This window comes from Leucopleurus acutus, assembly GCF_964270905.1.
Source record: "Leucopleurus acutus genome assembly, chromosome: 9".
Taxonomy (NCBI): Eukaryota; Metazoa; Chordata; class Mammalia; order Artiodactyla; family Delphinidae; genus Leucopleurus; species Leucopleurus acutus.
The window spans coordinates 50,434,578-50,447,431 of record NC_139144.1 but is presented as its reverse complement, the minus strand read 5'-3'; the positions used below and the strand labels follow the sequence as shown (position 1 = coordinate 50,447,431).

Below are 12,854 nucleotides of genomic sequence, written 5' to 3'. Positions count from 1 at the left end.
CTTTACTTGCTCTACCCAGAGGATAGGGAAGCTGGTGCTTTGCACTCAGATGTGGAAAAGAATTAGTAGCTGACTGTACTTTACTCCTGACCCTCCTTTGCCCTCCTCCCCCACCTACACTGCATCTGCATGATGGCTGAATGCATCTCAGAAACAGTGGCACCTGTGGGAGTAAGAGTCCCCAGGAACCCGCCCCCGAGTCCCCTCCACATACTCGTTAACCTGTGCACAACTAACCTTAAAACCCCACTGCCAAGTCTAAAACAAGGCTTACAAATAGGCATCTACTGCCTTTTAATCTGTCAACCCTATTAGTTGGCATAACTTCATTTCTTTGGCCTCCAATAGTTCTCTACAGACATCCTGAAAGAATGTCACACCAAATTACTATCAAGTAATATTATCCTCATTTCACATCTTGGAGAGAAGGTTCTGAAAGCCAGCTAAGAAAACAAATGGAACCTACCGTGGAGTAGAAACATATCTTGGAGAAGCTGGAAGCTATAGGAGGGAAAAGAGATGGAGGGGAAGATAGGAAGACACCACATACAATGGCTGTCTGTCTACTTGATAATCCTGCCAAGGGCAAACTGATAAAGCTATTCATATTTCAAGTGCAGCTTTGATTAACCAAACGACTTCCTAGTTAAGACAATCCTTGAGCCTCAAAGCCTTGGAAAAAGGATGAACTTAACACAAAAAGATCTTTAGGTACGGTTTTTGGAGGTTAGAATTATTTCACCTTTCAACCTTTCTTCCCAGAAAGAATACTGGGGAAGGAAAACAAAAAAAAGAAGAGTTTGTTCACCAATAAAATTAACCACAAAACTCTAGGTCTTGAAGAAAACACAAATCAGAATTTTTCCCCAGCTCTGTTACTGCCTACCTACCACACCCTGCCTTCAATCCTTTAGTGTTTTCCATTGTTTCATAAAGCTTTCACTCTGGAATAGTTGGGTCTTGCGAGTATTATCTTATTAGTGAGCTTTATTTCAATATCTAGCCTGCCTTGTCTCGGTCAGCTCTATTTATTAATATTTCACCTTTTTGCACCTCAGATTTTCTGTTTTCTGCTGCTATCATACTTCCCTGAAGCTTCATAATAAAAATGTGCTGTCAGTAGATAAGAAAGGCAGTGTTACACAACAGAGAGTACAAAGGCATAGAAGAAAACTGCTCTGGCTCATAATCTAGGCCTGTCACCCTCTAGTTCTGGACCACTGGGCAAGTAACTTCATTCTTCTGGGTGTCAGTTTCCTAATCTACAAAGACAGATGGCAGCACCCACCTTATAGGGTGGTTGTGAGGATGATGTAAACGTTTCCAAAGGACCCAGCAGAAAGCTCATAGACACTAGGCCTTTGATAAGGCAGTATTATTATTTTTAGATATATAGCAATATTGTCCTACTGACAAATGACCCATGATCATTCTCACTTGTTTAGTTCTACAAATATAAAATGTACACAGGCCAACAGACATGAGAAGTGAAATGACAGTTTTTTCTTCTGCTCTAGTTTTAACTTCTCAAGTCTGTTTGAATCATACAATCTGAGAGTTGGACTAGATATCAGAAATGATCTAGTCTAATTACCCCTCTAAATTACTTGGCAGGGCTCTTATCTTTTGAGAGATATATGTGTAGTCAATATGAATATTACTCCACAAGACAGTGAACAAATGATTAAATGTTATATTTCCTTATTTTTTAAATCAAATTAAATCTGACCCTGAGCCCACGTTCCACTAAATTGGAGGGAAATTCAACCTGAGTCTCTCTGCCAGGGTTGTGCAGATACCATAGGTGGTGAATTTTAAAACGAAGCCAAATATTTGGGAAAGTCCATCTGGCCTTTATTCTACGCTAGTCACCACTGAATTACTCACTGCCAAGCCCATGTGGTCCCTTTAACTTAGACAGTTTTGCCACTTCCACGTCCTGCGTGTGTGCGCATATAACCTTTGCTCGGGCTGTGACACACGGTATAAAGGATTCAGCCTCCCTAAAGATACTTTCTAACCATTCCTTCCTAGGTCTTGATCTTCCCCCAGAATGGGGCAAAGGTCCCTGTTATTCAGAAAACCCACATATTCTTCTCCCATCTCCATCAGAATCCCTTGAAGGAGCTCAGGTTTTTAAAAACCAAACTCAGGAATTAGTTTGTCATCAGTTCATTCTGCTTTCTAGCTGGCAGCACAGACCTCATCTAAGACCAGTGAGCACAAGGACCAGGCTACTTCTCTTCTTTTTTTAGAAGTTGAGAGGGAAAAAAGACAGAAAACTAAAATCAAAAGGGCTCTTATTTTTTCTGATGTATATATGTATATCAGAAAAAATATATACATATATATATATTAGTAACATATCTTGGAGAGCTATATAATATATAATATATATATATCTCTCTCTTATGTCACAATAAACTATGCTTTCATCCTGTCACATACTGAAATAAATCACAGTCCCTGACCCTAGGAGGTTTACAGTCTGATTGTGAGAGAAAGAAAGAACACTGCTGGCTCTAAAATAAAGCATTTAGTAGGTGTCACAAGTGAATCAGAGTTTCAGAGTGCTGTGAGAGTTCAGAGGTACGAGAGGAGTTTCCAGCTGATTTCAGCCAGCAGAGATGAAGAAATCATTGGGGGTAATTTCATGAGCAAAGGTGAGAAAATGAAAGAACACATTCCCAGAACGGTGAACAGAATCTAGCTAGAATTTTGTTTTTCTAGTAGTATTGTCAGGGACAGTGAAAGACTTGGAGCCAGAATAAGCAGTTGAGGCAGTAAGGAGTAAATGAGATCAGCTCTGTGTGGCGGCCCAGGAGAGGCCAACATATCTCACATGAAACAGTGAGCGATGAGGGGACAACAAATGGTTGCTAAATTTTGAACTGAGTCTCTTTGACAATGTGGGTACCATGCTTAGGAGAAGTCTAGAAGAAGAGCTGGTTATAGGTGGGGGCATGAGGGAGGAAATGACAGAAAGGTAAAGTAGATTTCAGACAGGAAAAGAAGGCCTGCAGTTTGAGTGATTAGGGATCCAGCTACGGATTTTCAATTAATTAAAAAAAAAAAAACTCAGTCGGTTGTGAGGTTCTTGAGAATAAGGGCTAAGTCATATTCCTCTTAGTACTTGCAGATAAATTTTGAAGGAAGTGACATTTGAAGTTAGGAATATCATCAAGGAGAGGGGAGAAGAAAAAAAAGAAGTGAGAAAGGCAACAGAAGAAGACAGAGAAGGAAGTGAAATTTCACAGAAGGGACAGGAGCACAGTTCAGCGAGAGACCAACCAAAGAGTAGTCAATAACATTTTTCAAATGATTGAAGCTATCAGTAAGAAAGAGGACTGAGAAAAAGCCACAGATTTTGACATTTAGGAGACCTCTTGGAGATGTGGGATGAGGTAGCTTGGGTACAGCTGATGAGGCTGAAGGCTCAATAGGAGGGTTTAAGTAGTAGCAGCAAATTAAATTAGCTGGCAGCCTTTGTCAGGTGGATGGTACCAAGAAATTGTACTGTCACATACATACCAAGTCCCTCAATAAGGTGGCAGTTCTGGGGTTCTACTGGCTCCACTTCTCGATATGCATTAGTTCTTTCTCTGTAGAAGATAAAAACATTGGAGGTCAATGCACAACATCCAAAATCAATGTCTAAACATGGTCTTTAATCACCTTCATATTCATTAACTCTCTTTCTCATCATTTATGGATGATATCACAAATAAGTACACATCTCCTTTTATTTATTTATATAATGTGGACATTATCTGGGTAATGTGCCTATATTACTTATTTAATAGTAAATAAATATTATTAGTTTAAATGCACAAAATAATATTATTTAATGTGCTAAAGTATTGCCTATTATAAATCTGCACTTTGGTTCCCTTAACCCCCTATAGTTTTGCCTTTTGATCCCTGTGCCCCCTACTGCCTTCCCAAATTCAACAGGGTATTTTAATAGCTAAACCCTGTAACTTTTGCTTTAACTTTATTATTTTTAAATTTCTACGCTAATTTACTTTGCAAGTATTTAAATTCATTAAACTGACCACAATTTAAACAATTGGCCAAACTATTTCTGAATAGTGTTTTTGTTTCCACAGTGAAACATTCTTCTAAATACCAGGAATAATTTTACATTTTTATTAAATTGTATTCAGGAAGACTCTACACTTAGACTTATCCTACTGTCACTTTAAAAGAAATACTCCTTAGATCAGCTTTATAATTATTATTTTTTTATGATTCTCTCACTTGGGTGCATTGGGAGCAAATGTAACAATAAACTCTTTCAAGCTGAACTAGAAAGTATTATCAAAAGGCATTAGGCTCGGGAATTCCCTGGTGGCGCAGTGGTTAAGAATCCGCCTGCCAATGCAGGGCACATGGGTTCGAGCCCTGGTCAGGGAAGATCCCACATGCCGCAGAGCAACTAAGCCCCTGCGCCACAACTACTGAGCCTGCGCTCTAGAGCCCGTGAGCCACAACTGCTGAGCCTGTGTGCCATAACTACTGAAGCTGGCGTGCTTAGAGCCTGTTGCTCTGCAACAAGAGAAGCCACCACAAGGAACAAACAGTAGTCCCCGCTCTCCGCAACTAGAGAAAGCCCGCGCAGCAGCACGAAGACCCAACGCAGCCAAAAATAAATAAATAAGTAAATTAAGAGGGGAAAAAAAAGGCATTAGGCTCCTCAGTAGATTCTAGACGTGAACCTCTGAGGAGACAACCAGTTTCTACTTAAAGAAATAAATAAAAACAACCCAAAGACAATTGAAGGCAAGTAGAGGCTAATAGATCCACTCAGAAATGCACACATCACCTCACGTTTCTTCTTACCAGCCCAGTATTAACTTTTCCTGAGATATTTCTGGGATGGCTATCACCAGGAGATCTTCCAACTCAAAAGGTCAGATACCTACAAAATGCCAGGTTCCCCCTGCAGGTTTTGGCTCATTTCCCTGCCGTCCACCTAGCTCTTTTAGTCTGGGATGAGTTGGTAACCCAGTACTCCTCAGTGTGGAACTTGCCTTGGGCAACCTCTGAGTCAGCCAAAAAACATCCAGCTTATAGCCTGGCTCCCTACCCCAAGTTCAGCGCTTCCAAAAGAGTTAGTTTGTTCAGGAGCTGAATGTAAAGGCGACCCGGGAAAGGGGCGGGTGCGGGGTGGCATTTCTGCCCCACCATCTTAGGAAAGGCAAGAAGTCAGCTCACTCTATGTGCACTTCTCAAGGGACAGTTTGCTAGGTGGGATTGAGGAATGGGGTCCCAAACTGCTCATTCTTACCCGCTATAGGAAGGCGGCACCGGGCAGCCCTTAACCTAACTTGGAAGAAGAGAATAGGAGCCGAGGATGTTGCCATCAAGATGCCAACTCACCTAAGCGTCATTAACCTCTCCCCGATTAGGGCCAGGCCGGCGCCCAGCAGGGTAAGCGCCACCAGCTTCCCCATGGTCTTGGGGCGCGACGCGCGAGCTCAGGCGCTGGGGAGGCGCTGCGGGCTGGCGCCTGCCCCGCCCCTGGTGGTGCCCACCCCGCCCGTCGTTTCCTCCCGGGCTGGTGCGCTGCCCGGGCGTTGGGCTAAGGTCACGTTGTCCCGCCCCGCCCCGCCGCGCCGCCCCTAAAGGTTCAAGGCCATCTTTATCCGCGTGAATCAAAGCTACCTTTATGCTCGAGGTTCAAGGAAACATTTACTCGCGGGATTCTTTTATTCTTCAAAGCTCAAAGTACAGAGACGGGAGCCGTAGCCCTGGGTTAAGGTCTGGTGTTCTCTTGGCAGCTTCGGCAAGATCCCACCGGTTGCTGGGACGATAGAGGAGGCGATTAGCTGCCCAAAGCTGCGGAGTTCTACCTCATCTCCTCGTGTGGCCTGAAGTGGAAACCGGAGGGGCGGGGGAACGCGGGGAGCTAGAGTTCAGAGCTCGAAACTTTGCGTTTGTGGAAGGCAAGGAGTAATATGAGACGGCGAATTGATCCCTCGACACAGGGGTCAGTGATAAACGGAAGGATGACGACCAGGTTGGAGGGAGAGGGGCGGAAGGTGAGGAAGACTTGAGTTTGGGCAGAGCAAAGTAGCATCTTCAAGCATGATCTGTTTTTATTTACCAACAGAAAGAAATAGTACTAGATCTGTTGAGTTTAACTGAGTAAATGTGTTTGAGAGAATACAGAACTGGAGATATTAAGGAAAGAAAAGGAGGTTTCTGACCTGTGGGATACATGAATATAGTCTGAATACATAATCACTGTAGGATAGTAAAGCCTTCCATTTATGCAGCACCCACTATGTGCCTGGGACTGTGCTTAGAACTTTGCCTACTTTTGATTCTCGGTACTTCTCTGAGGTAGGTAACATCCCAATTTTATAGGTGAGAAAACCAAGGCACAGGGTAGCTGTGTAACTTGCCCTAGGTCACACAGCTGGAGAGTGGCAGAGTCAGGCAGTCCGGCTCCAGACCCTGTGCCCTTCCTTAACTGTGCTGTGGAAGAAGGGCTACTAGAGGAACACTGTAACATCTGGAGTTGTATTGATAAGATCATTATTTCTAAGATTAATTTTAAAAGAGTTCAAGCAGAGGAGGAATTGAATGCTGTTTTCATGAGGACATAGGAGGAGAGAGATGAAGAAGAGAGGAGTGCTCCCAAAGCTGAGGGGCCAGGAGGCGTGGTGCAGGCGTGCATCCAGAGTTTAAGGCTCAGGCTACCTGGGTTATATCCAGCTTGGATAAGGTGCTCAGCTTTCCTGCCCCGCAGATTCCTATTTTGTAAAAGAATGTCTGCCTTATACGTGGCTTAAAATCAAATGTTATGATGAGAGCAAAGTGCTCACCACTGTGTTTGGTACATTGTAAGAAGCCAATAAGCATTAACCATCATTTAAATCTGAACCTCCTCCACCTGAGAGTGTAGGTTAATTGTAGGGAGAGACCCCCATCCCATTGATCACTGGGTCTTCCAGTGCCAGCCACAGGACTTTGCACTTAATAGTTAGCCTCTAAAAATTGATTAGATGGGTGGATGCAAGATATGGACTTAGGAGAAGTAAATATTGGGAGAATAAAAAGAAAGGATGATGAAATAGTAGTAATTGTTCCTATGTACTAAGCATTTTGCATGCTTTATCATATTACTTCTTATTATCCTCATTTTACAGATAAGGAAAGTGAGGCTTAGAGAGGTTACATGATAACTTACGTAAGGTTACATAACTAAGAAGTGTCAGAAATTCCATTTGGATTGAGACCTACTGACCCTAGAGTACTTGTTCCTATTTCGCTGTGTTTGCTTGCTCCCAGCATAGCATGAAGAAGAGGGTAAGAAAAGAGATATATTCTTGGGCAATTGATTGCAGGTGCTGTGTCATCTATAATTTGTTTTAAATTTCTTCACGTTAGGCAGAGGAGTGTGTGTGTGTGTGTGTGTGTGTGTGTGTATTGACTTTAAACCTTAAACGTGGATAGTTATCATCTGAATACCATAATCAGTGATTCAAACCCCTAGCCTGGTTAGTTAGCATTAAAGAAGTCCAAACTTTGGAGATCACCATATCATGTGTCACCATCAAAATCTGCACCTGGAGAGTTCACTCATTAACTCAAGAGATATTAGAGATAATTATTCAAGGTAAAGCTAGTTTTGTCCAAAATATGTGGATTAGCAAGACATATTGTGTCAATCTAAGCAGCTCCAGCTCTGCCTAGAGTAAGAACAAGAACAAGGAAGCCAGCATACTCAAACCAGTGAAGTGGGTTCTTGGCTGTCTTAGTCCATTCAGGCTGCTATAACAAAAAACCTGTAAACTGAGTGGTTTAGAAACAAGAAACATTTATTTCTCACATTCTGGAGGCTGGGCAGTCCAAGATCAAGTTGCCGGCAGATTCAGTGTCAAGTGAGAAACTGCTTCCTAGACTGCTGTCTTTTTGCTGTGTCTTAACATAGTGGAAGAAACAAGGGAGTTCTGTAGGGTCTCTTAAAAGGGCACTAGTGGGCTTCCCTGGTGGCGCAGTGGTTGAGAATCTGCCTGCCAATGCAGGGGACACGGGTTCGAACCCTGGTCTGGGAGGATCCCACATGCCGCGGAGCAACTAGGCCCGTGAGCCACAGCTACTGAGCCTGCACGTCTGGAGCCTGTGCTCCGCAACGGGAGAGGCCGCGATAGTGAGAGGCCCGCGCACCGCGATGAAGAGTGGCCCCTGCTTGCCGCAACTAGAGAAAGCCCTCACACAGAAACGAAGACCCAACACAGCCAAAAATAATAAATAAATAAAATTTTTTTTTAAAAAGGCACTAGTGCCGCTCATGAGCGCTCCACCCTCATAAGCTAATCACCTCTGAAGGTCCCACCTCCTAATACCATCACCTTGGAGGTTAGGATTTCAACATATGAATCTGGGGTGGGACAAAATGTTCAGACCATAGCACCGGCTCTAGAACACTGTTGTATGCTGTGTCCACACTATTGACCAAGGAAGATTCTGCTTTCTGATCTGAAATGAGCTGAATCCTCCCTTCAGAACTTAGTCTCAGACTGAAACTTTCTGTCATGTGCTTATTGAAATACACAGGACAAAGCTGGAACTTCACTGACTTTACAGAACAACGGATCACAGGATGATTTTCATGCCTCCTTGGTAATAAACATTCATGTGTTACAGATTTGAGTTTGAGCTTTGTGTTTATTGAAACATACTGCCTGGCAGTGAGATTGTGGGGAAAGGGACCCATAGCCCCTCATCCGTATCTAATCTTTGAAGGCTAATCTTTGAGTGTAATGGCCACTCAAACCCTGTCAAGAGGCCAAATTGGCTTGGTGCAGAGACCACTGAGTACATCAGTGTCATAAAAAGGGACTTACTGTCATTGAAAGAGCAGGACAAATGAATTCAGAAGTCCTGAGGTCAAGTCCCAGTTCTGTGTGGAAGTGACTCTTTAGTCTTTAGAAATCACCTATTCCCTCTGGGCCTTTCTTACGTATACAGTGGGGCTCCTCAAAGAACTAATAGGACCGAATGGGAGCATGTATGTCTAAACAATAAGTGCAGTACATAAATCTAGTTAATCCAACACCATGGATAATCAAAGTACCATTCAGGGGGATGCAGAATGTACATACATATCATCCTATGGTGGAAAAATTGGAGGAATTCTATGTTTTGCATGTGTATGATATGCATAGAAACAGTCTATGACACAAACTGAAGAGTCGATACATGAGATTGGGGTCATGGAGATTGGGGAGGTCAGTGATCATGGAAGGAGACTTTGCTTTTGTTTTGTAAGGCTTATGATGTCTGAACATTTTAAACCATGTATTTTCATCGTGTTTATTATCATACAATTTTTAATTTAAAAAGATCATTCATATTAGTGAATCTTGACCAGGAGTGATAGAGGGAGAGAGCAGCAAATCACAAAAGAGAATGTGGTTATATCTCAATAAAGCTGTTTCAGAAAAAAGAGAATATGGATGTTAGAACATTTGAAAAAAAGAAATGTGCAGAACGGTGTATAGTCTGCTACCTTTTGTGAAGTAAAGGGGAAAAACAAGAATATGTATTTGTATCTGCCTGTATTTATATAAAAATATTTGAAAGATACACTTCATTTTGGAGTAATCCAAATTACTTTACATACAGGCGGTATGTAAACCCATTGGAATGAAAGGGAGAGAAGAAAGAGGAAAGCACCCAATTTTGGCCCTCGAGAACCATTACATTTCTATTTGGATGAGGTACAGGAAACAGCAAAGGAGTCAAAAAAGGGATAATGAGGGAAGAAAGAGGAGAATAGTATTGCAAAAGCCAAGGCAGAAGCGTGTTTCAAGAAGGAAGGAAGAGGAGAACATGCCAAATGCTGCTAAGAACTCAAGTGAGATGAGAGTGGGGAGAGATGTAATTGGATTTGACAGCACAAAGATCTCTGATGATCTTGATGAGAGCAGTTTCTGTGTGGCAAGAACAGAAGCCAGACTGTAGTTGGTTGAGAAGTGAATGGGTAATGAGTAAGAGGAGACAGTGTGTATCTCGAATAATTTACTTATCATGGCTGTATTAATTATGTGTTACGATGCACTAAACTATCCCCAAACAAGGTAGCTTAAAATACATTATCTCAGCATTGTTGTAGGTCAGAAACTGGAAGCAGCTTAGTGAAGTGCTTCTGGCTCATGGTCACTCATGAGGTTGCAGTCATCTGAAGGCATTTCCACCATGACTCACTTGCATGGCTGTTGGCAGGATTTAGTTCCTTGCCACGTGGACCTTGCCACAGGGCTGCCTGAGAAATGTCCTCACAATAAGGCAGCTGGCTTTCCCCAGTGAGTGAGTGACCTGAGTGAGGGAGCAAGGAGGAAGCCTCTGCCTTTTATGACCGAGTCACATGTCACTTCTGTCTTATTCTGTTTATTAGAAGTCAGCCACTAAATCCAACCTACTCTTAAGGAGCAGTGCATTAGGCTCCTCTTTTGGGGAGGAATGTCAAATTTGTTGATAAATATATATATATATATATATATTTTTTTTTTTTTTTTTTTTGCGGTACGTGGGCCTCTCACTGTTTTGGCCTCTCCCATTGCGGAGCACAGGCTCCGGATGCGCAGGCTCAGCGGCCATGGCCCACGGGCCCAGCCGCTCCGCGGCATGTGGGATCTTCCCGGACCGGGGCACGAAATCGCGTCCCCTGCATCGGCAGGCGGACTCTCAACCACTGCGCCACCAGGGAAGCCCCTGTGGACATATTTTAAGCCACCACAGTGGAGTTCAGAGAAATGATGTGGTGGTTAGAAATGTAGGGTCAAGGGAGTGTTGTTTTTAAAGTGGGAGATGCAATTAGTATGTCTTTGTGCTGATGAAATCAGTAGGGGAAGATGAATCAGTAGGGAAAGAGTTTGATGAAGCAGAAGAGAGAAGGGATAATAGAAGTAATGAAATCCTAAGGACAGCTGGAGGACACCTTCTCCACTTTAACAGTAGAGATAGGAGGAGATGGATGTAGCTATAGTGAGAGGTGTAGATTTGGTGGGGAAACGTGAGGGGACTCGTGTCTGGTTGTTTCCATTTTCTCAATGAATTATAAGGCAAGGCCTTCAAGCCGAAGTGTGAGGAGATGGGGGATGGTGGGAAGTTTGAGGAAAAGGAGGAGGTATAAAATTATTAACTTAAAAGGAGAAAAGCTAATCTGCTAAAGAAATTGAGGATTGCTTGACATTTTGAGTACCGAATATGAGCTTTGACATTCATGCAAGAGAAGCATTCAGCTGTCTTGTGATTTTCCCAAATAACATATAGCTGCTCAGGTGCGTATGTGAAGTAAAGAAATGGTTTGAGTTTTGCCCCACAAGACATTAGAAGAGAAGTACAAAGGGGTTGAGAGTATATTCAAGGAAGTGATTAAAGGATGGGAGCTAGATTGGACAAGGAGAGATGTTACGCAGAGTGGGGACAGTTGGAAAGGGAGAAAGTTCTGAGGCAGGCGTTGTCAATGGATTTGAGGTTGGAACAATTTCAAAAATTTTAGAACAATAGCGCTACCCGAGCAAATGACTTGGAAATGCAGGAGGTGGTTGTTGGAGAGTCTGAGACTTGAAATAAAGGTTTTACAGTGAGAAAGTTTCTGATACAGAATATGGCCATGGGAGTGGATAGCTGAGGTAGTGGAAGAAAAGGGTGTTGGGAGTGAAGAATCAAGGCACTAAGAAGGTATGAGTTGGAGGATTTATCCATGTAGAGTTTTAAATCACTGGGAAAGAAAATGGGATAGAGACTTTCTGTTTTATTAGATCATTGTACTAATTTCCTACAAAATAAATATTATCCTGATTTTGGAGATAGAAATTAAGGTAGAAATCTGTAAAAAGGTAAGGAATGGCTCTCTATAAACTGATAGAAAATAATTTCCAGAAAAAAAAAGAGAGAGAATGTAGAAGAGGGAGAAGGGGAGCTCAATAACAGAGAATTTTTTAAGAAATAGACTACTGCCTATCGATATTAATGCTAGAAATAGTAGAAGTAAAATCACCATTTGCAACTCCAATATAATAATAACTGGGCAAGAATCATTAATGGGTGCTGAAACCAAACAGACGAAAAGTTTTAGGGAGCAGAATATTCGCTTGGATCTATAAAAAGAAAGGACAAATTAACCCTGTTGATCTGGTGGTCACCAGCTTAATCAGTTACTCAGATTTAGCATCACAAAGAGTGGAACAACCTGTGTTTATACTCTGATGCAATGCAATGTGAAGTACATGTCACTTATTCGTATTCTTGTCAAAATTGTTTAACCTGAATCTAATCAAGCCTCAAGTAACTTCTAATTTACAGGAAAGTGCTACTGAATTAAGGACTCCAGGAAGAAATAAATTCAGAAGGTAGGTTATTCCAGAAGATATCTTGCTTGCACTGAAAAAAAGTGTCATGAAAAACAAAAAAACAAGGATAGAAAGGCTGTTTTACATGAAGAAGGATTTTTTTGTAAGACATGAGTAAATGTGAATTCTGATTCTTGATTGGATCTTGGATTGGGGGTGGGGTGGGAGATGGGAGGGTTAGCAACTATTAAAGGCATCTGGAGACCACTGAGAACATTTGAATCTGGGTCAGGTATTAGATGGCACCACTGATGCTGGTGGGTGTTATGATAACATTGTGGTTATGTAGAAGAATGCCCTCATATTTAGAAGATGCAAGCTGAAGTATGCAGAGGTGAAGTTTTATGATATCTCCAACTTACTTTCAAATGGTGCAGAAAAATAAAAGCATCTTTACTTGGAAAGGTAAAGCAGAAGTGGCAAAATGGTAACTGGTGATTCGTGAATACAAATGAAGGGTATATGGGCAGTCACTGAACTACC

At 42.2% G+C, this 12,854-nt stretch overlaps 1 protein-coding gene across 1 annotated transcript in view; it reads right to left on the bottom strand.

The window, feature by feature from the left end:
• PON3 (paraoxonase 3) overlaps positions 1–5,565 on the bottom strand; it is a 33,805-nt gene extending 28,240 nt beyond the window's left edge. Inside the window, exons 1-2 of the mRNA XM_082846103.1 lie at positions 5,383–5,565; positions 3,532–3,602 (exon numbers count right to left, since the gene is read on the bottom strand). Of these exons, the coding sequence (XP_082702229.1) occupies positions 3,532–3,602; positions 5,383–5,456 (145 nt within the window). The 5' untranslated portion in view covers positions 5,457–5,565. The remainder of the gene's footprint in view (positions 1–3,531; positions 3,603–5,382) is intronic.
• Positions 5,566–12,854: the final 7,289 nt, after the last annotated feature.